The 24,059-nt window shown below is 40.7% G+C and overlaps 1 protein-coding gene across 1 annotated transcript in view; it reads left to right on the top strand.

The window, feature by feature from the left end:
• The window catches only part of jmy (junction mediating and regulatory protein, p53 cofactor), a 30,520-nt gene extending 6,928 nt beyond the window's left edge, over nt 1–23,592 (top strand). The window contains exons 2-10 of the mRNA XM_031733930.2: nt 4,491–4,664; nt 14,316–14,466; nt 15,009–15,178; nt 15,703–15,868; nt 16,219–16,409; nt 16,553–16,642; nt 17,933–18,019; nt 18,287–18,806; nt 19,068–23,592. Coding sequence (XP_031589790.1) covers nt 4,491–4,664; nt 14,316–14,466; nt 15,009–15,178; nt 15,703–15,868; nt 16,219–16,409; nt 16,553–16,642; nt 17,933–18,019; nt 18,287–18,806; nt 19,068–19,378 — 1,860 coding nt within the window. The 3' untranslated portion in view covers nt 19,379–23,592. The remainder of the gene's footprint in view (nt 1–4,490; nt 4,665–14,315; nt 14,467–15,008; nt 15,179–15,702; nt 15,869–16,218; nt 16,410–16,552; nt 16,643–17,932; nt 18,020–18,286; nt 18,807–19,067) is intronic.
• The last annotated feature ends 467 nt before the right edge of the window (nt 23,593–24,059 follow it).

Here is a 24,059-nt window from a genome sequence, read left to right as displayed (position 1 = left end):
GGCTTTCCTGGCTAGCAGTGGCTGCAGGGGGTGTACGGCTGGGCACTGGTTTCCAGGGCTACGCAGAGCTAAAGTAAACAGTAGGAGCAGTGTTGGAGCTGAATCGTGTAGTGTCTACCCCAGTCCCCACTGTGGAGGGCTTTGGAAAATCAGCCCACAGTTAATATAAGAGTCTCTATTCATATCTATCTGTTTCTGCGGAGCGAGATCACTTTATTCACTACTTTGGATGACGATTGGTGTGGTGGTACATTTCAATATTATCTGAGGCAGACGTGAAGGAGAAGCATTATGCTGTGTGAATTGAAGCTGCTGGCTTCTGAGAGCTGGGAGGTGAATTGTATTTCCTGTGAACAATAGTTGTTTTAATGGTTATTTTCTCTGGAACAATGAAGCGTCTGTGGACGCTTGGACATATGGTATGAATCAGCAACAGTAGAAGCCAATTTATTCGTCTTGTACTGCACTTAAACAATGTATTTTATGGCATCATTCCTGACCACGCACACTAGTGTGCCTGCTCTTACACATGATTGCTAGGATTTTTTTCTTTGCGCTTTGAAAGGGCTTTTGTTTGGACCTGACTGTAATCATGAATCAGAATTAGACCCACAGTTGGTGCAGCAAGTGACTCCAGCGTTGCAACATTAGCCCTTTTCTACAGATAACAGAATTACCTTGGCAATAGTTTCTAGTAAAAAAAATCAAAGGTTCACGTTGTCATGGAATAAGCCACAGTGTAGACCTTTTTCACATCACATATTCCGGACAGAAGGGAAACATGGGTGGAGTTACTAATGTTAATAATGACCCAGTTCCACCAAGTGTCCCAGTATGCCCTGACGGTGAACCAGCACGCATAGTAATAGGATCCCCCGCCATGCATTTTGAAGTCTGAATGTCAGCTATGCAAAAGCTTCTGAGGATGTGTTTCAATTTTAAGTCAACAAATTAAAACCAACGGTGTTTTTTTGTTTTTGTTTTCTTTTAACGTGCAGTGTAATTGTGCAGCTCCAGAAATCAATAAGCCTCAACTGACAACACTATTTTAGTAACTACAATGATGAAGCAGTATCATTTATGACCCGCATTACATTTTATAGAGGGATTTTTTTTTCTTTTCAATGGCTCTCTTAGTGTTAATCATACCTATACTAATTTTGTTCCAAGGGGAAACCCAAATCCCTTGGGAGTTGTGTCAGAAAGGGCATTTGGCATAAACATCTGCCAAGTCAAACATGGGGAGCTACCTACTGTGGCCACCCCTGGTGAATAAAGAAGCATCCAAAAGTAGCTTTTATATCTGTACTGTTTTTATCTGTGGCAGATAGTTCTTGTCCAGTATCATAGATAGTAAAGAATTTGTCACATTGTGACCCCTGCAGTCTAGTTATCATATCAAAGATTAGATGTTTTCCTTGAATTTTCTCAGGGATGCCACTCACTGGTTTTCCTTTTCCAAATCCAGTCTTCTGCAGTTCTATGCATAGCTGGTTTTTGCATCACATCACAAAATGTCGTATTTACCTGACTTACTGGGCATGTATTGCCAGAAGGTGCATTTTTCACGGGAAGGGGCAAAATGTTCATCTACTGTCACCTGGGCCCTGGGTTGAACATCAGTCAGTGGAAGGACCTACATCTGTTCCTAATGGGAGCAAGCTTGTCAGATGTTGCTCTAGTATCGCTGTTGTAAAATCTGAGGACCCTTGATGTTATTCCAAAGGTCTGAAGTGACATTGTAGTCTGGAAAATAGTTCTGCCTGTTGATGTGTCCAAAAGACTGTCAGTGTTCTCCTTGCTGGATCTGTACACACCAGCAAGAAGAACACCATTATAGGCATCCAGGTATTCTCATCAATGCCATTCCAAATGTTGCCATGGACTTTTTTTCCTTCAAAAAATGACAATGGCATAAACGGATCAAAACGTGTCTTGATGTCTCTTATTCTTGTCACAGCAAACCTGGTAATCCCAGGCATCACTTTGATGACATGTGCAGCAATTGCCCTGCCATGTAAGCCAAGAGTTACTGGACTCCAAGAGATGTCACCACTTTTGGATTTGTATGTTTCAGCAGAAGTGAGAGCAGCTCTAGCACCTCCTCATCAGACTCATCAGATGTATCTTTGTCCTCTGGTTGATAATCTATTGTCCTCAGAAGGATGGTCATCCATATTGCTATGCTTTTTTGTGTCTTCTGCCTCATCTTCAGCAAAGATACGATCCAGAGTTTGGCTTATTGTAAATCTTCTTATTGTATGCTACAAACTGGAGATGTGTACTCTCTCTCTGACAGTGTGGGTGAGCTCAGAGTGTGTTTGTGATTTCAGTTTTAGCACTAAAACTGAAATCATAAAACTTTTTAGTTTTATAGTCTTATATTATAACTGGGTCGAAACCGACCCCAACAACACAAAGGTCATCATTTTCACCAGAGCATTTTATAATTTAGTGAAATTCAATGTTTTGCTTAAATACAGATTCCTGACAAAGTCAAAAAGTCTTGCTGAAATAAACTAATTTAAAAGGCACTTTTATGCATTTAAAACCTAAAAACAGGGCCACTGCCGACCCTAACACAAGAGGAAGGTTGAGTATTCTCGAGCAAAGTTTTACCGGTTTTTTGAAGGTCTTTCAAAGTTTTTCCTTGGACAATGTCTGATTTGTCACTTCTTTTCAGTCCAGCCCTTGCACTTGACCACTTCAGAGAAGTGTTTTTCTTTTGTCTTGGTTTATTAAGCCACTTTACATTTATCTGTGAGTCCTTCAGACTGTTTTATCTACACATAACAGATAACCTAGCAAAGAGCCAATTTCAAACTGTAAATTTAGGCACTTTGTTACAAGCACACTGTCACAAAAACACAGAATTTGTTCCCAGTTCTTAAGTTCAATGTATGGAAAATGCCAAAGATAATACAAATTGGCAGGTGTAAAATAGCTTTTTTGCACCAAAACAACGATTCCCAAAGAGAACTTGGAGAACAGAAAATCACAAATCAGAAAGAAGCCCTTCTTAAGGTAAATGAGAAGGAAAGGCTGAGATAAGCGAAATTGCATAAGAACTGAAAATCAGTAGCTGCAGGTTTTTATAAATATTGAAAAGTGCCATATTTTGATCAAACCATGCAGTACTATCTGCAAAGTGTCTGACTGGCTGCACAGCTCTGAACACAACAAAAGACAGTCAACATCCAAAGAAGAGATTTGGATGTCCTTCAAGAAGCCTAGAGAACTATTTCTTGAAGACTACTTGAAGACATTACATGAAGGCTTGCATAAGCGAGTTCAGTCTATGTTGAATAAAGATGGTCACACAATATCGATTTTCAAGCTTGTTAGAATTTTACAAACTCTGATTTGCTTCTGTACTGTATTTCCATGTATGTTTGCATCAATTTCCCATTCTCCTAGCAAAATATACAGAAATAAAGGTCATTTGAGACCTTGGCACAGTACTGTAGCTGCATAATAATTCTGTACTCAAAATACTTAGACCAAAATATCTCTAAAGATTCAAAATGAGATGCCTAATTATGACTAACATGCAGACACGTACACGTTCTGCTGTTCAGAAACATGCCGATGTTACTTGTAGTACTAATCGGGACCAGGACACAGTGAATAATTAACTTCTTATCCTTGGTTCCGATCTGTCTCTGTGGGTGAATAAGATAGTGGTTGTGATGGTGAGAAGTCAACACATGGGTGCACACAGAATATCAGAAATCTACTATGTAAAGAGAGATGTGAATAACCAGGTTTCTCCTGCTCCATTTAATACACATGCTGATTTGATGGGTCACATGTCCAGTCATTTAAAAAAAACCCACTGGTGATATTTTTCATACACTGTCCTGGTGCTGTTTTCAGCCAATTACATGCACCAGATAAACAGCTTAAGATCCTCAACAAATACAAATACACCATGTACTCATGTTTGAGTGATGCTTGCTGAAAATTAGGGATGACTAACAATGTCATTACTAATAAATCTGCCTGATACTTTCTCAGGTATTTTGGATGATCTGTAATAGAGGTAAAGGCCCCAAAGAGTCAGTTTACTATCAGAAAACCAGCAAATATTCACCTTAACCGAAACCAGTGAACTAATAGCATTTTACATAAAAAAGACTTGAACATTAAGTTATTATTAATCATTAAAAGTGTTGCTGATTGACTAACCATTGATTTAACTATATTTACACCCTGCTAAAAGCTACAGAGTACAGTAATTAGTGGTTAACAAGCCTGTAAAAACTATACAACTATTATTTGTGGCACTTTTGGTCTAGATTTTGGTCTTTACTGACAACCACTAGGGCTTTGTGGGAAGTAGATAAAGCCTGAAATGTTTAGTCTTTTGGATTATTATTGTGGAATTTATTGAAGAGATTTCTCACATCAGCAACCTTTTACTCAAGTGCATGTTTCCCTGTGTGGACTGTTTGTCTGACTATACTGTTCAATGCACGTTTTGTCTCTAGGTTCTGGATAAACACAAAGCGATGGACAGCATGGTGGAGCTGCTGCAGGTGTACCCGGAGGAGGACGAAGCGTATGGAGAGCTGCTGGAAGCCACAACTCAGCTCTATCACTACCTGCTTCAGCCCTTCAGGGACATGAGGGAACTGGCAATGTTGCGCCGACAGCAGATTAAGGTAATACACACAGGCACACTGATACAAATACCATCTGTTTCAGGGGCTTGATTTAAGTAGGTTTAGCACTAGCTATTGGCGACTAACTGGTCGGTGTGCTCTACAGCGGTGCATGTTAGCAGTTAAAGTGCTGTCGCTATGGTTTGATTAGTGCTGGAAAACGATCCCTGAACCGCTGTGTGGTGACCCTACACTTCTAAGCCAAGTGCATTGACCAGCAGTGTTAGGTGTTTAGGCTGGGTGCAGTGGTATTGATGGTTGGGTAGTAGCCGGTCTGTGCTATGCATTTGCTACTGGGGGCTGTGGAGGTCAGAGGATCAGCAGAGAGGCTTTCCCCCAGCCCAGAGCAGCTTAACCAGCATAAGTATTATTGCAGCAGTCACTAAACCACTCAGTAATTCTGCAGCCTCAGCACAGCCTTCTGTTTCCCACTCTCTTTCTCTGCTCTGTCTTTGTTGCTTTTCTTCATTAGGCTTGGAAAGGGAAGTAAATCCACAGACTAATCCCTACTGTCTCACAGACTTCATGGAGAGGAGTTCAGACTTAACACATGCCTGCTCAGTCAGTAGGTCAGAGTTCTAGCTGCTTCTCGTACACTTGTCCAAAAGCTCAGCGGATAGGAAGTGATATACATAACATTGAAATTCAATAGAAAATTGGATAAGTCAGCTGATTTCTCACTACTGTGATAGTTCGTATTTTCAACCAAGACAATAAGACTAGAAGTTAGCTAATGTCACACTAGAGTAAAAATAGGACAACAACAGCTTGCAACTAGGTCAGGTTGCTGTGATTGCACTGAATTTTTTTGCATTCTGCCACAAATTGCAAGTGGTCGGAGTGATCACCTGATCGGCCACATATTGGGCATGCAGCACCCCTGACTTTGATCACAAGGCGACTGCATGGGTTGTCTCTTGGGAGCCATCCCGTATCCAAATAGTTGTAGTCCAGCTCAGACTGATTGCAAACACTGTCAGACAGATTGGTGAATGTTTGTAAATAATTGCCATTAATTTCTAAACGGAGTCGGTCTACACTGATAAGCACAACGCATGTTAGGCATGTCTCTTTGCAATAGGAGACTCGACTCCACTGGTTTCCAGCTGTTTGCATTCTGGTTATATTCCTAAATAAAAGCAAGGTTGCCAAGCGCCTTCGTCGATTTTGCAGTTAAATCGCTGTCCTGCAGCAACGGCCAGCTTAACGTAATTAAATCCACCTTTAGATTCTAGTGCACCTGTTTGGATTTGTTTAGGCTTAAAGTTAAGGGTTTTAAACTTGCCATCAGAGTTCCTATAGCTGAAGTAAATGAAAGACTGATAAATAAGAAGTACATGTACATTAATTTAATGGACAGTAGAAATAATGTCCCATACAGTCCCTATTACTATCTCTCTACCTGTCTTTTGTTCTCTCTTTCATAGACTGTCTCAGTCTTTCACACACAGTTGGGCTGTGAGTATTTGACATTGTCAACATGCCTTTCACAGCATGCTTATTCGGCATCTTGTCACTAACAACACAAGTGCCTGTGTGTGTGTGTGTGTGTGTGTGTGTGTGTGTGTGTGTGTGTGTGTGTGTGTGTGTGTGTGTGTGTGTGTGTGTGTGTGTGTTTGTATGTATCTTGGGTGTGATTTCTGAGTGTGTGTGTTATGATGGTTCTTGGGCGGGTGCTGATGTTAAGTGAGATATTTCACTGTTTGCCCCTTTGCACTTTTTTTTAAAGGAGAAGTCTAAATATTGGCAATAGTTAGGAAAAAAAGGAAAAAAGAAATCTAAATTTTAAGTGTTAGTCCATTTTTCTACTCGCTGTTATGCAAATCTCCACTGTTGTCAGATATATCAAAAACACATCAGTGAGTTGAACTGTTGCACTTAGTGGAACTGAGTCAAACATAAACTGTGGTTTGAATATTTTTTGCTTAGAAATTGTGTAACCCATTAATGCCGATTAACTAATCCTTTAAGCTGTGTTGGCAGTCTTATGTTTTAAGATTAGCAGTCTTGTTTATGCTGTGGGGGAAAAAAAATCAGAAGAAATAACCAATACGTTTTTGATAAATTGTGCAAAGTGTGAAGCCTTCACTCAGATTTTGTACATTTTTGTGTAGATTACTACGATGCTGCAACACAAACTGGTGTGCTGTGGGTGGGTAGGTGGGGCTTTAAGAGCATGGCGTTTTGTTGAGCTTATGAATTGCATTATGGGAAATGTAGTCCAGTATGTGGCAAGCTTAGCCCATGATAGCATTTTTATATACTACATAGAAATACTTATAATATTGCTTTAATTGTTGAAATACGAAATAGAGAATTTGTTATTGTAAATAAAATAGATAAATAAAAACAGGTAAACATCAAAATGTTTTCCTAAGATTACTTTTCTTTCTTTCTTCTGAAGGTGTTTCACAACCAGCCATGCTTTATTTGGTCTGAGAGTCAGACTTTCTGTTACTTTCTTGTAATTCCCCTGGGTTTATAGATCTGCTACATTGCCGAAAACAAATCCTTAAGCATTTATTTCGCTAGTCTGTGTGTGGTGTGATGTTAAACCTGAACTTTAATGTAGTGTCTAATGAATGCAACTATTTCAGAGATCAACTTCTACCTCAAACCTTTTTTATTTTCTCCATGTGCTTCATGTGCCCAAGTTTTTCCAGCTGTCCCACCTGCTCCCTTCAGGGCGATCCAACGGCTGAAAACAAAGCTGTATGCAAATGAGACCTTGACACAGGCTAAAGGGAGCTGGCTTTTTTCAAACTGATGAGTCAGGCGTTTGTGGAGATTCTCTCCTTTGTGAAGAAAGGGGAAGAGGTGTAAGAGGGAATCAGCACATAGGAGAATGTCATTTACATGCAGTTTGCATCCTGCTTGTTGTCGTAAAGGCGAGGAGGAAAAAGGCAGACAGGTGCTAGTATTACAACCTGTTCTGACCTCATCTGCAAGTGTGAATGCAGTAATACACATGGCATGTATGAGGTTATTGTGAAAAGACCAAAGTGCTTCAAGGACCTACACGCTGCATGGTTACAGTCAATTGCGGAGCCCTTTTAAATAAGCAACAATGCTGGTTTCATCAGTCTGTTAAAGTGGTGGTGTCCTGTTATTCAGACATATGTCACTTTTATGGCTTCATTTAAGCGTTCCTGCAACAGTAATGTAACCATGCATAGTACTTGCAGTATATAATGTTCTGTACATGAGATTCCAAAGAACAGAAAGAGTTTCATTAGTCACACTCTGTTCTCCTTATTGAAATTGTAAAGCTTTATTTGATAATGTCTTAAATCTGTGATAGATGAGAAATTGAACAAAAAATGGTCAGGCATTGTGAATAGAGGCCTGTGAGTGGATCTGGCAACTAAAAGCAAGCAAACTGTCTTTTCACTCTGATGTTTATACTATAGATCAGTGTTGATGCTGAAATGTTGAAGTAGCCGGATATTTAATTTAATATTTAATAATATTTAATAAACAGTCTAACAGTTTTTTTCCCTTTCTTTTTTGCCCCTGACATCATGATGATGATTTCTCTAAAACAAATTTGTCTCCTTGTGAGCTAAGCAACTAAATATAGAGGAGAGCTCTGTGCATGGTGTTAATGTGACTACATGCATTCAAACTCAGAATGTGTTGAAAGTTTAAAGTGATGCATGTCTGACCTTTACTGAAAAGTGACCAGGCTGCCATTCATATACGAAGCTAACATAATCAGATGCAATCACATAAGAGGAAATGACTGTCTGAAAGTAATCTAAGTAAGGTGTAATCTTGTCAGCTACAGCTGTTACACATTAGAGAGAATTGGGGATTAAATTAAGATTAAATACCAAAAAATATATCATGTGAGTATTATAAGGTTAGGTTAATTTTCTTGGAGATCACTATTTTTCTAAATTAACTTTAAAATGGTTTAGTCTGTAAAATGTCAGAAAACAGTGAATATTCCTGACAAACTAGAAGCTGAGATGTGGGAATATGTTTCTGCATGATAATCATTGATTTGACCATTGTTGCTGCTCAGCTGTGAATTTTTAGCGAAAGGTTTTCACGCTCTCATCTGGAGACATCTAAGCTTACCAGAAACAGCGAAGAGCTGATGGAGAATTGAATGAATGTTCTCTCATCAGGCATTTTGGTGAATGGTGCATTGTGGGATTGCCCCGTAGCAGGTCGGAGCAGTCCGGTGTGGGTGTCCTGTTGCTCAGGAGGTCAGAGGGCAGCCATGAATTAAAAATGTGGTTTCACTGTGGCATGGCAGAGATGGTTTTGTGCCATGGTGAGCTCCAGTTACAGTTTCACATTGAGTTCATTATAACATGGTAACAGTTGTCAACATGCTACACTTGCTGTGCATACCTCCATTTGGAAGACAAATTGTACACCAATGTTGAAATATCACAGAAATGAATGCAAACTAGAAGGGCAGCTAGATTCACCTCTGCTAAGTTCTTCTGCTCTTTTATCTATGCTCCACCTCTCCACCAGCCTGCATCACTGAAAAACGTTTATTTCCTCACCCTTTGTTTTGTGATTACTTCAGTGTGTCACCGAGGCAGCTTTTTTTAAAATTTCCTGTGACTTAAAAAGCCCTTTTCCACTACTACCTACTCAACTCGACTCGAAGGGACTCTACTTGGCTCGCTTTTGGTGGCTTTCCATTACACATGAATGTCACCTAATGTGCCTGGGGTCATTACAACCAATGGTGTTGAAAGTCCTGGGATGCCATTTGTATGCGACACACACAACCCAACAATGGAGGACATTGACGCGATGATATACCTGCTGCTCGGTATACAGCTTTTCATCAAACTTGGGGACCACAGTGTTGTGTTTTTTGTGTGTAGCCATTTTCAAAAATGGCGGTTTTCGTAAAGTAGTTCCTCTCATGACTCATGGAGCCTGTCTGTTGATATCACATTTTCAGTTTGACCTGGTTGCAGGTACTACCATCTAATGGAAACCCCTAAACACTGAGCCAAGCCGAGTAGGTAGTAGTGGAAAGGGGCTTGGAGAGAACATTTCAATGCCCATAAATTAGCTGACTAAGCAATTAATCTAATTGTTTTTTACTAGTTCTAGAAGTCCTCATTTTTTCTTTGTGGTCTAAATGTTTAAGTTCAAAATTAATTAATTAAATAAATAATATATTGAAGGACTTCCTTCTTCCACCACCATGTTTTACAGATGACACTCACTGTTGTACTTCTGTCTGACCTCCTCGATACATACCGATGACTAAAAATGTAAAATTTTGATCCAGTAATTCATAAAACATGTTGGCACTGATTTTCAATCCAGTTCTTGTGCAGTTTGGCCTGTTTCCCATCCTTAAGATTGACTTCCTGGCGGCCACCCTTCCACTGAGAGTATCTCTGATAAGGCTTCGGGAAACAGTTGTGTGATCAACTGTGGGGCCAGATGCATCTCCCAGGCCTGTGTCAGTTCTTTGCAGGACGTGACTTTTAGATACTTTTTATCTGCTGTAGATGTGAAGGACACGCTGCACACCGTGATGAAATATGTCAAGTTTTCAGCTAATACCTGATTGAGAATCACCTTGCTGGTCCAAAAGCTGTGTTATCTTTTTTTTAATACATTCACTCCTGTGTTTTTGCGACAGGATGCTAGTAACAAAATGCCTCAAGATACGATTTAAAATTGGCTCTTTGAAGGAACTGCAGGTTTTTCAAATAATTATAAATAATTGTTTGATAAAGACTGCCTCGTATCTACCACAGTCATGCTATTTTAAGCAAATGAGATAAGAACTACCATGACAGCATCCGTCCTGTAATCCCAGCACTTTAGTGTGGGAAATGGTGTCACACCTCTGTTTTAAGTAGGGCTGACATATCACTGTATGACACCATGACCAGAGGTGTTAACAGATGTAACTCAGTCAGCCCCCCCAACCCCCACCACCATTGTTTTTTTTGTATTTTTAAACTGTATGCAGGAAGTGAGTGATAAAAAGCTAGAAGGGAGCAGGCTGGGGGAAAAAGGATGCTAATTTTATTTGTGTGGCTAGTTGGCCTGTTTTCCAGACAGCCAAACATGCAGAAAGCATTTCAAAGCTGACATGTACAGTGGCTTGCAAAAGTAACTTTTCCACATTTTGTCACATTATAGACACAAACATGAATCAATTTTATTGGAATTCCAGGTGAAAGACCAATACAAAGTGGTGTACACTTGAGAAGTGGAACGAAAATCATACATGATTCCAAACATTTTTTACAAATAAATAACTGAAAAGTGGGGTGTGCGTAATTATTCAGCCCCCTGAGTCAATACTTTGTAGAACCACCTTTTCCTGCAATTACAGCTGCCAGTCTTTTAGGGTATGTCTCTACCAGCTTTGCACATCTAGAGACTGAAATTCTTGCCCATTCTTCTTTGCAAAACAGCTCCAGCTCAGTCAGATTAGATGGACAGCGTTTGTGAACAGCAGTTTTCAGATCTTGCCACAGATTCTCGATTGGATTTAGATCTGTACTTTGACTGGGCCATTCTAACACATGGATATGTTTTGTTTTAAACCATTGCATTGTTGCCCTGGCTTTATGTTTAGGGTCGTTGTCCTGCTGGAAGGTGAACCTCCGCCCCAGTCTCAAGTCTTTTGCAGACTCCAAGAGGTTTTCTTCCAAGATGGCCCTGTATTTGGCTCCATCCATCTTCCCATCAACTCTGACCAGCTTCCCTGTCCCTGCTGAAGAGAAGCACCCCCAGAGCATGATGCTGCCACCACCATATTTGACAGTGGGGATGGTGTGTTCAGAGTGATGTGCAGTGTTAGTTTTCCGCCACACATAGCGTTTTGCATTTTGGCCAAAAGTTCCATTTGGTCTCATCTGACCAGAGCACCTTCTTCCACATGTTTGCTGTGTCCCCACATGGCTTGTGGCAAACTGCAAACGGACTTCTTATGGTTTTCTTTAACAATGGCTGTCTTCTTGCCACTCTTCCATAAAGGCCAACTTTGTGCAGTGCACGACTAATAGTTGTCCTATGGACAGATTCCCCACCTGAGCTGTAGATCTCTGTAGCTCGTCCAGAGTCACCATGGGCCTCTTGGCTGCATTTCTGATCAGCGCTCTCCTTGTTCGGCCTGTGAGTTTAGGTGGGCGGCCTTGTCTTGGTAGGTTTACAGTTGTGCCATACTCCTTCCATTTCTGAATGATCGCTTGAACAGTGCTCTGTGGGATGTTCAAGGCTTGGGAAATCTTTTTGTAGCCTAAGCCTGCTTTAAATTTCTCAATAACTTTATCCCTGACCTGTCTGGTGTGTTCTTTGGACTTCATGGTGTTGTTGCTCCCAATATTCTCTTAGACAACCTCTGAGGCCATCACAGAGCAGTTGTGGAGCTGTTTTGCAAAGAATAATGGGCAAGAATTTCAGTCTCTAGATGTGCAAAGCTGGTAGAGACTCACCCTAAAAGACTGGCAGCTGTAATTGCAGGAAAAGGTGGTTCTACAAAGTATTGACTCAGGGGGCTGAATAATTATGCACACCCCACTTTTCAGTTATTTATTTGTAAAAAATAAATAACTAATAAAATAAAAAATAAATAACTAAATAAAATAAAAAATAAAAGCAGCTTTACAGGTTTGAATCATCACTTGTTTGCACCGTACTTGTTGTATTTCCATAACTTATTGAGATTTTGATCAGACACCAAGTATATTCTAACAATGCACATTTCAGGAAATTCCCCAAATACTAGTGTTTGTGTTACATTTCAACGGGCTTTGGCCTGCTTTACTTGTAGAGCAGGTGATGCATTTTGTCAGTTGTCTGGATGCATTTCAGCTTTGCATAAAACCAGTCTAACAGAATGACAATCAATAGCCAACTTTATGCAGAGATGTTTTCTTCAGTTTGATTTGCTGCAGAAGTCAGCAGGGACAAAGTCAGTGATGGCATGCAAAGAGGTAAAAGAAAGGAGGCTGGTGAATGTCAGTATCCATCCCCAACAGGTGGGATTGACCTGCTAAAAGGCAACGTTGCTCTTGTTTCCTCATGTTGGTGTAGTTTTTAGGTGAATAAATGATATACTTTCTAAGATTCGTTTTTGCCAGACTTTTTCTTTTTTCTTATGATGTAGACTCTCCTCCCCCGCTTGCTCCCGGCTTCACCCCCGAACCACTCCCTGTTCTTGTGCCTCACGTGCACAAGAATAAAAGCACAGAGTATGCTGGTTAACATAAATCAAAGGCTTTGGGCTTTGATTGTGATTATTATAGTCTTGTTTATTTTTGAGCACCTACGCACATCTGTTTTGCATCAAGATATTGAAATACGACTGTATGCACAGGAGGCCCTCGCAAGGAGTTTAGCTTATATTGTGTGTACATTTTGTTCCCTGCCCTCTCCTCTTAGAGGGGTTTTGTATTTCTCCCTCAACACCCAGAACACAACTCCACGTGACACCGCTTTTCTTTTTCTTACTCTTTTTTTTACATGGCAGGAGGAAAAAAAAAAAAAGACCTCGGTGCATGTATCGTTTTATTTATTGTTCACAAGTATACTGGGTCAGTGTCACTGTATAAGCGTGCACAGACGCGCCTAAGCCATTTCCTTTTTGTTATCACCATCTGCTGTGACTTCCTGGTATTTCAGAATGCTACAGATTGGCTTTTCTGGTGGTTTTCAAACTGGTAGAGGTGAGGTGGGATTTGGAGAAAGGAAGGCAGGGCATACAATGATCAGAACAGGTGCCCCAGGTCCCTTTTCTTCAAACAAAAGGGAGCTCAAAGAGGCAGTTAAGGCATTGGATTTCTCTTTTGGCCAAATTCGCCCAGCTGGGATTGAAAAATTGTTCTCTTTTATATTTATATATACATAAACGTGTGTGTGTGTGTGTGTGTGTGTGTGTGTGTGTGTGTGTGTGTGTGTGTGTGTGTGTGTGTGTGTGTGTGTGTGTGTGTGTGTGTGTGTGTGTGTGTGTGTGTGTGTGTGTGTGTGTGTGTGTGTGTGTGTGTGTGTGTGTGTGTGTGTGTGTGTGTGTGTGTGTGTGTGTGTGTGTGTGTGTGTGTGTGTGTGTGTGTGTGTGTAAACATGCCTAATGCCCTGAAGTTGGGCTTTCTAATGTGTGAGTCTTAAGGGATTGACTCAAATCACCATTATAGCTGAAGTTTTTGGCACAAGAATGTTGCTTGTTGCTTGAAACTCAATTATCAAGTCCATAAACTCATCAGGAAAAAACACTGTGGCCTAATAGGAGCTTCCTCGTCTGCTTTAAGTTTCAGACCAGGAAGCCATGTCCATCTTTTATATACAGTCTACGATGGTCATAAAACTGCTTGGGAATCTCCATCTAACTCTGAAATGTGCTTTACACATATTTTAAATTTTCTACAGTTTCAAAGTAATCCAGTATACACAAGTGCATGAACTTTAAACAGGAACCGATAGCTGCTAGTTTGGCATCATTTAATTGGAGCCTGTTTGCCAAAATGTAAACAAAGATAGACTAAAAAAAACATTATTAAAGAACAGTAAGACCAAGGCATAAATACCAATATGTGTTGCAAAATCTTCCTATAAAAACTCTTGTTACCTCACTGTGGAGTGATGATACCTGATCTGATGTAAATACTGTACATTTCAGCTGTTCTAACAAGCTGCCTTAACTCCTGCCAGATTTCTCTGGAGACTGAGCGACTCGGCCCTCGTCGTGTGGAGAGCCTGAGAAAAGAGGACGAGGAGTGGCAGAAGAAGGCTCACGCCGCAGTGCTTTCTATTCAAGACCTGACTGTCAAGTTCTTTGAAACCACAACTCGAGCTCAGAAAGGTAAACACAGACAGGAGGCCAGTTTCTCTCTTCAGAAAACAATGTGTGGCGTTGTTTTTGTGGTGACCTTTGAACCGTTATAAAAGTATGTTTACTTCATAAGAGAGCGCTTAGAGATCATGTGAAAATAAAACATTCTGGCTCTGTTCTCATCTCTAACCTCTGGCATACCAAAGTCATTAACATACACTCCACCCTGACTCGTGACACATTTTAATCCTCAAACCTTCTCTGCTATGAATTGGAATAAAAACATGTTTTTCCTCAAATGGGCTTTATTTACTTCGGATTTCAAGTCAAACTGCTGGTTTGTCCATTTTAGGCATTTAACACTCCTCTTTTTATACCAGAAATAAACTATAGCGTTTAGGCCAAACCATTTTTTTCACATGTTCTTTTTGCTCCAAATGATTCAAAACTATTAACCACAATTGTGGTCATTAAACAGCTGTTTAAATGTCTAATCATTTGCCAGATAACTAAATGACTAATCGCTGCAGCTCTAGCCCTTTTCACTTACTTCTTTACTGTATGTGTTATAGCTCTGTACGAGAGGATGCGAGCTGACCAGAGAAAGTTTGGAAAGTCAGCGTGGACAGCGGCGGTTGAACGCATGGAGCGGCTGCAGTTTGCCGTTTCCAAAGAAACTCTGCAGCTCATGAGGGCCAAAGAAATCTGCCTGGAACAGAGGAAGCATGGCTTGAAGGAGGAGGTAAAACATAACATGCTGATGCTGCTAAAAAAAGAAAAACTGAATCACACATGTGGACCAAGATCGGTATCGAAATTCTGAAGCCTGTCTGGGTGTGTTCTGAAAAGGTGGTCAGTCAGGTTTGTTTTTAAGAAGCCACAATAAGAGGACATGGATATAGTGAAGTCAACAGAAGAGACGAACTCGAGATAATAGCCGTGTTGGAAAAATGAGCTCATGGCTGTGGCATCCTGTAATGGAGGGAACAACTTCCTGGTCTGCAGGAGTGGAAATGACTCACTGGGAATGACTGTCAGGTCAAATGTTTGCTGTGCATTTGAAAATACACTAAAACTAAAAATGTACCTGGTCAGTGTGTTGTAGCGTAGCACTTAGAGAAGACACAAACATTGGCTCAGCTTCCACCGGATCTGTTAATGTGAAATATAAATGCACAGTCACTCAGGTAGAGCTTTTGGAAAATCGGCCAGCCTGTGGACGATGCCCTTTGGCCTGTGAAATAGTCTCTGTGGTTGTTGTTCTAGATGCAGAGTCTACAGGGTGGGGAGGATGCCATGCTTCGCCTGGACCAGCTGGAGGCGCTGTACTATGAGTTACAGCTGCAGCTGTATGACATTCAGGCCGAGGTGCTGCGCTGCGAGGAGCTGCTGCTCACTGCCCAGCTGCAGAGTCTGCGCAGGCAGATGACAGGTGAGCATCTCTTTAGATGGTTTGGTTCAGGTTGGTATTTTACTTTTCTTTTTCCATTATAGCTCAGTGTGTCAGACTCATGAATGATGCTTACAAGTGCTGAAAAATGTGGGTTTCAACCAATGAAAAGCCAAAAGTTTTGGCTTCTTATTGGTTTCCAACCTCATTCTCCCAGTTAAAAGACCTTTGCTTATCCCGTGGCACCACAGCTGTCCTGCTTTGACTTTATCACTCAGGACCACTTTTTCTTCTACTTATAGTCAGAGATCAAATCCTCAAGCCATTGTTACGAGCAGTATAAGCTGCACAAGCAGCATTTAAATCTTCAATGTCTTCTGATTTTCTGCCAGAGCGACAGGATGAGGTGGTGTACTACGATACCTTTGAGAGTCCTGATGCCATGAAGGGTGTAGAAGACCCCACGACCCCACCGTCACCCCTCAGAGAAGATGAACTCTGCGTCCTGCAGCAGAGGACCCGGCAGCTCGAGGCCCGCAGGGGCCGCATCACTGCCAAGAAAGTCTACCTCAAAAATAAGAAGGTAAACCACTAATGGCTAAAGACACGGTCATGTGCTTTATCTCCTGTGGGTTAAGGATCAGTCTGAAAAGTGATGCAGTCTTAACAGTTTGACGGGTTTGTTTATAATAACATGATGTTTGTGTTTTGTTCTTCCTCAAATAGGAAATCTGCATCATCAATCACAACCAGAAGATACAACAGCGCCAAGGTAGCCATACTGACAGCAAATCCCTGCAGGAGCTGCTGCAGCAGGTAAGATACTTCTGTCTGTGGCTGCAAGGGATGGGATTTCTATATTCACTGTTCTACTCTATCAGTAAATGAAGAGATGCTATTACCAGTTAATTCAATGAAGTTTTATTTTTATAGCACCAAATCGCACAACTCACAACTTAAGGCACTTTTTACTCTAAGATAAAAACCTTTTAATAATATAAAGAAGACCACAAATCAGTTGAGCAAGCACTTGGCGACAGTGGGAAGGAAAAACTCCCTTTTAACAGGAAGAAACCTCCAGCAGAACCAATGCAGCGTGGTGCATAAATGTACAGGGAGTGAAAAATAGGAGAATGAAGGGAGAGAGTGAGTGAGAGTGTGTGTTGCTCAGGAATATGTTGTGTCCACATCTTGTGACTAAACCTGTTGTGTTTAATTTAATGATGGGGTCTATAGGGTAAGTGCCTGGAGGATAACACAGAATGCACATTGTGTTGTGTATACTGAACCTTTTGAAAGGCTGATGATGTTTGTTGTTATTTGGTGTCGTATAAGCCCAGAGGACACATCAGTCACTCTCACATCTGCAGGTAGATTCTCATGGTGTAACTGGGAGATCGTTTATTCGTAATCAATATGTATTGTGTATTTTGGTTGATGTGGTTAGAAAATGTTTTGATAAAATAATTTGAACAAGCCTTATTGAAACACGCAATTTGTCCCAGAACCAAAAAAGTTGTGCATCAGAGTACCTCTGACTGCTTACAGGGACCTGTTGCCCTATTTCCATCTCTAAGGGTTTATTCTTGGCAAAGAACAAATGCAAACTTCAAAGTAAGCCTTGTTGGTCTTAAACCATTCTTGGGGAAAGCTGTTCCAGTCATCCAGTGTGTGAAATATGCTGTTTTAGCTCTCCTTCCTCTCTCTTTAAACAAACCTTTCTTCTTGGCAGCCCCTACCAAACAAATGAGATGACCATATTAGGGATATCTGTGACATCAATGAGAGCTAAAACTTAATAAAAACTAGAATAAGCTGAGCATTTAGAGCAGCTAGTTGTATGCACTTTGACTTTAAACTTTGGCCACATTTAATGTGATCATCGACCATTGTTACTGTATCTGCATGTGAAAGAAAACAGGGAGTCCACTTTAATGCTCACAGACATGGCAAATATTCTGTAGCAATGATTGAACGTTTTTGATTTCAAACTTGCTGAGAGATGAATTTCAAATATCGATACCATCGATTCCAAAGCAGTGAAAGCAGCAATTGTTCCTCACCCTGCTACAATGCATTCATCTCATTTACTGTCTCTGTGAAAAGGGAGATGAAGATGATGAAGCTAAGCGAAATGCCAGAGTGAGTCAGGAGAGGCAGAGGACACTTGACAGGCTTCGCAGCCTCAAACAGGTGAGGACTTAACACAAACACACATGTCATCTGAGGAGGAACCTTCACTGAATCCTCCTCAAACACCAATAATTAGCTTTTTGTTTTGATTTTTGTTTTTTTTAGTTAAAAGATGATTTTGTGTTTGTCCACAGTGTTTTATGTTCTTGTAGTGACATCTACATAGTCTTGATACATTAAAGCAAATTCATGTGTGTAATGTTACTTAAACTACACTCAGTCCTCTGGCTTCAGCTTTACTTTCTTTCTTGCTGCTTCCCCACACAGAGGTATCCAGGCCAGGTGACTCTGAAGTCAAGCCGCCTGCGCCTGAGTCAGACTCACAGTCGAAGGCGTGCTGGGCAGCAGCCCAGCACCCAGGCTGCTGGCGTTCAGACCGACTGCATCTCAGATCTCCCAGAACTCTCTGCTCCTCTCCCACCGGACGCGTGCGGCTGTGACAGCGTCTCTTTACCTGTGGTCGACCTCCAAGGCCTCACTCCCTCGCCTCCCTTCCTCTCGCTGCCCCCTCTCTCAGCCACGCCGTCAAACTTTTCACTGGGTCCCCCTCCCCCGCCTCCGCCACCTCCTCCTCCTCCCCCGCCTCCTCCACCGCTTCCCACCTCAGAGGACGACCAGCAGAAGAACCTCACAGCCGTCCCGCTGCAACACCAGAAAGGCGAGTCTGACTCAACCTCGCTCCCGCTGGCTCCATTTTCCCCTCGATTCTTTGACAGCAGCCAGCTGTTAACGGCGAGGAAGAAGCTGCGGAAGACGGCTTCTCTGGACTCGACGCAGTGGAGGAGAGGTGGGCAGGAAACTTTTTATTCCAGTAGAAACCTTCATGGTTGGTTAATACTACAAATGTTTAATGTAAGGCACATAACACTCTTTCGGTACCTACTTTTAAATGAGGTAATTTAATCATTTTATCAGTCACAGGAAACGGTGTATTTAAACAGAGGTTGGAGCTAAGTTGTGTGTCAGCAGTAGGTTGTTCGGCCGTGTGCTAAACGGTGAACCAAGCCTAAACACTGTGAGGCTAATTGTCTCTGCCTTGTGTTCGCAGCGAGCTCTCCCATGGATGAGGTACTGGCCTCCCTCAAGCGAGGCAGTTTCCACCTGAGGAAGGCTGAGCTGCGGGTCTTGGGCCCGGATCCGGATGACGACAGCAACAATATCCTGGCTCAGATCCGACAGGGCGTCCGGCTTAGGAAGGTACGGACCAGACCGGAGCAGCAGCGTCATCCCAAAAGTTTCCCCCACTCGGCCGACGCTCTGACCCGCAGCATTCACGAGGCTCTGAGGAGAATCAAGGAGGCCTCTCCTGAGTCAGAGTCAGAGGATGAAGGTCTTCCCTGCACTGACTGGGAAAACTAATGCGGTTCATCAAAGCAATCTTTTAACCCCCCACCTTTCTGGTTTTTTAACACAAAGAGTTTAAACAAAGTGAAACCAAGTTAAGCAGGCAAGCCAGGGTTAAGTCACCTGGAGATTTCTTGGTGCAATTTGAACAAAAACCCTTGATTTTTCTTTTTTTAATATATATTAGAGGATTTTTTTCATACTCATGTATGCCGTTTGTAAAGATGGACCACTAATCTTTTTTTTATGTCATTGCTGTGGCTCTCTGGGCGAGGATACAACCTCTGACCTCTCATCACGTCCGAGTCGTACTGTAGCTTGTTGTGACGGGTTTGTTTGAGGACACGAATTTTGCTCACAGTGATGGTAAACCTTCAGTCTGAGCGTTTACATTTTACTACAAAACAAGCATTTGTACTGTACATCTTAACAAGTTTAAAGGAATAGTTGGACTGAGTACATACGAGAGTGGTATTAACATTCATATTTAGAAAATCGCCAAACTTTGACTTTGAGATGATGTTTTGTGTAATCACCCACGCAGTTTGTCAGAATCAATTTGAACGTCCAGCATCTGTTTTGGGGTTTAAAACTGTGAGAGCAGTACAAAGTGCCCCCAAATACTCCGAGGGCTGTTAGAAAATAATCCAGTCATCTTGCAAATGTGTAAAATCTGTGTTTACCTGCACCTCACACAGGATGAGACAGCTCAGCTGGTCATCAAAGACAAATGCAAACTTGTAGATTTGCTGCTTTTCAGCTCTAAATATGTGTGAGAATAACAGACCTGGGGCCAGATTTACTCGATGTGATGCTACTAATGCAAGAATGTGCTGATAATGCTCATAATGTGCACATCTACACACTTGTACGCATGTAGAGTTCAACCATCGCAGTCTCCTGAGGGCAGTTTAAACGAGTGGGTCAAAAACATGCGGATGAGGAAGCAAGTAATCCAGCAAGTGTAGGTTTTCACTCTAAAACAGCATGGTAATACAAATCAAGGACGAGCAGCTGAAGGAGAATCAATATGTTTTGAGACAAAGCCGAACTCTTCTGTTAGAACTCGATGAAGTCTGCGTGGGATCTTGGAGTTTGGGACAGCTGTTCTTGGGATAATGGTCTGAGGCAGAGTGCAGGACCAGAGTAAGGCCAACCCCAAACCATCTGCCTGTTAGCGAATTTACTGTAACTGTAAATGTGCTCATCACTCTGTTTCACTCCTGCATGCTGCGTGAGGCTGCTCTTATTCAGGACAAAGACTCAAAAAGGTTCAATAAAATGATAAATTCAACTCAAAAATGTCTGAACTTAAACAGCGTATTAGGGTCATGGTGGTTCATATATTTACACAGACATGTGGTACATTTATTAGAAAAAAGTGTCAAATGTACGAGGAAAAAAAAAAAGTACAAATTTACGACAATAAAACTCGGAAAAAGGAATCTGTCGTTTCACATTTCCAGATTAAGTTAGAAGAAATTCAGATATGTGAACTCCTGGGACTAATAAGCCATACAAATATGTTATTAGAACACCAACAATGCCTTTTTCAAGCATGCCAAACCAACTCCATGCATTTAAAAGTCATACTGGTCAGCACTGGTATCTGTGTGCAGCTGGCTGTAGAATCATAATTGTAGCACACTTTTACATATGGTTTGATTAACAGGATATGTATGTATTATACGCTTCGGCATTACACTTTGCAGACGGTCCCTGTGTTGTTAGTCCAGGTCAGAGCATGACTTGCGTGTCTTTTTATGAACATGCTGGAAAAAAGGTGTTGTTGTTCTAATGAGTTATTGATCCCAGAAGATCAGCTGAACCTTGGAAATTAAAGCGATGCTTTTTGACTGAAACAAAAGCCACAATTTTTCGAGTTTTTCTCTTAAATGTGTCGCTTTTTTCCTCCTTTGCACTCTGAACTGAAAAATCGATCTAATACATAAACGATAAAGCCAGCCACAAAGAAAACCCGCCGGCGACTTTTAGCTTGGTGCTGATGTAGACCCGTAGCACATCTGGCCCCTGGTGTTCCCGTCATAGTTGCACTGTAACACTGTAATCATCAGCACACAAAGAGCTGTGGTTTTACATAACAAGCTTTATCTGTTGTTGTGCATCCGCCACTTCTTTTAAAAGGATGCCGTTAACACCAGGTCAGTATTTTGACAGATGTATGCCTGTATGACATTTCTATTTTAGCTCCATTTGAAGTATAAATGATTTCTTGAATGTAGCTTTTCTGTGTTTGGAAGAGTTTACTGTCCACCTTACAGATGGAAATAATGTTGGGACCAGATTCCCTTTCATTTATTACTTTGATCTTGATTGCCATCATTGGCAAATAGCAGAGCCAAAAAGCAAACAAAAGTAGATATGAATCACTATAATGGAGCTCGGCTCTTTAGATAAGGATCCACAGATTGTTATCGGTCTAGAATTTCACATTCTCTAAAATAAGAGTTTGACTGACATTTTTTTCCTGTTTATTTCTGCTTTTGTGCTAGCAAACAAATGCATCTTAATTCTAAAATATAACTGCCTTTTAATCTCTTTATCGTGCTATTTTTTTTTTAAAAAGAATTCAACAGTGCAAAATTGATCTGGCAAAACAGAAAATATTGATCACTAATATCGGTAAAATCGTTTTTTGCTTCTTTTTTTTTCAGTTTTTTTGGGTAGCGTCAGTCAAGAGGGGGCGATATCAGCTGGTAGTGTAATGATATTTGGCCGATATGTTTAAATTTTAGAGTTTTGTTTTGTTTTTTCTTTTACTATTATCTCCACACAATGAAAATAACCAGCTTATTATTTTGTAATAATTCAGATGCTTTACACGGTGTGGCAGGGATTCCTAGAGGAGCTTGAGGAGTATGTGTGACGTTTCTATTTATTGTGCTGCGCTCATTTGTTGTTTTTACTGTCAGTTTCCTCACCTGAGAGATGCGCTCTCTTTCCACTGCCTCCTTTTATGAAAGACGTTTTCCGAGCTTGCTTCCTTACCTTATTTACTGGAGTTGTTGATTGTGTTGATAATGTGTGTGTGTTTGTGTGTGTGTGTGTGTGTGGGGGGGGTTGTTGTTGTTTTGGTTTGGTTTTTAATATCTGTTGAGAAAACTTGCTTTTAACTGAAAAACTAATCCCACATTTTCCTGTTTGATAAGTCATGCACTGAGTGAGCAACATGGCTTATATATATATAAATGTATGTCTTCTTTTTTCTTCCCACATATGCTGACATTGCACTGATAACATCAGTGCTGCTGTGTTTGAATGATCACCAGCTTAGCTTAGCATAAAGACTGAAAACAGAGCTAGCTTCTCTGTTTAAAAGTGATACTTCATGAGTTTTAGAGGTTAGTTTTGTTTGGGTTTTGTTTTATGATGCAGCTATGTCAAAGCGGGACTGTTACTTGGCTGATTTTAAACAGACCATCAAATTCTGACAAACCTGAATTTGGCCTTGTTTAAAGTAATAAATAACTACACATAGCAAATGCTAGGGAAGTGTGTTTATGTTTCATGTGTCTGAATATTGGATTTTTAAAAATCAAAAATCTTTATCTGTATCGCTCCTAAAATTCCTGAGGCTGTGTTCCAGTCTTTATGCTAAGCTAAGCTAACTGTAGCATTATGTTTTCTGCATACTGTATAACAGGAAGACAAATAGTCAACTGTCAGAGTAAAAGACTGCTGCTAAGTGTTAAAGTCATCATGAATAATTTGCACGCAGTTCCTCTTCATCCATTTAGATTTTTAAATATCTGTATGAGTGTAAACCTTTGGCAGCAGATGATCTGACTTTCTCCCTTTTTCCTTTCTTTTTTTTAACTTTTACATTTTTTTTTTAAGTTTTTTTTTAAACCATTTTAACTCTGGTAGATTTCAAATTCGACCCTGAACTCTTTGCCAGTTTGACCTTTACGACCTTATGCATGTGACTGGTTTGATGACAAACCAGTTACAACGTAAGTGCAATAACAAAGATTGGGGGGGGGCTTTTAAGAATGATACTGTAATGAAATGTAAATCATGAAAAATATATCCGCATGCCTAAATGTATTGAAGTATTTATTGAAACTTCATATTTTAAAGAATTTTTAAAGCGTACAAATGTAAATGTACTTTAAGGTTTTCTTTTTGTTTCCTATCATGACATTCCTCTCTGCTTTCTAAAGGCCATTTATATATATGTATATTTTTTCCTTTCAAAATAAAATGAAGCACCAAAATGTTGTTTTTGAATCTTTCTTTAGAGTTTAACCACCACATATTATGCTGTTATTATTCTAGATAACATTACACAGCAGTATTTGTTGTATATGTTAAGTAATTAACATGTTCTTCAGGCGATCGTAACCAATTATGATCGACTAATATAATCAATATGATTCTAAAAAGGGCCGTAATGTATAATTACCTTCTTAATGGACACGCATTCCAATGAAACAGCTTCTAAGATCCATTAAAAAAAAGTCCATAATCCATTGACAGAATCCAAAAATCATATTTTTATTCACCTTCCTGAGAATCCTTGTTTTCAGGTTTATTCCCACAGACAGACAATTAAACAACACGTCTGTGTTTTTAACAGTTTTAATAGCTCCCCTTTCTTAAAGAGGGGACCCACCAACCCAGTCTGCTAATCCAGAGTAGACACTGCTGAGGGAGCTGTTCCCCATCATCCCCA

This window comes from Oreochromis aureus, linkage group 7 (genome assembly GCF_013358895.1).
Source record: "Oreochromis aureus strain Israel breed Guangdong linkage group 7, ZZ_aureus, whole genome shotgun sequence".
NCBI lineage: Eukaryota > Metazoa > Chordata > Actinopteri > Cichliformes > Cichlidae > Oreochromis > Oreochromis aureus.
Note: the sequence above shows the minus strand (reverse complement) of the source record. Positions and strands in the feature narration are given on the sequence as shown.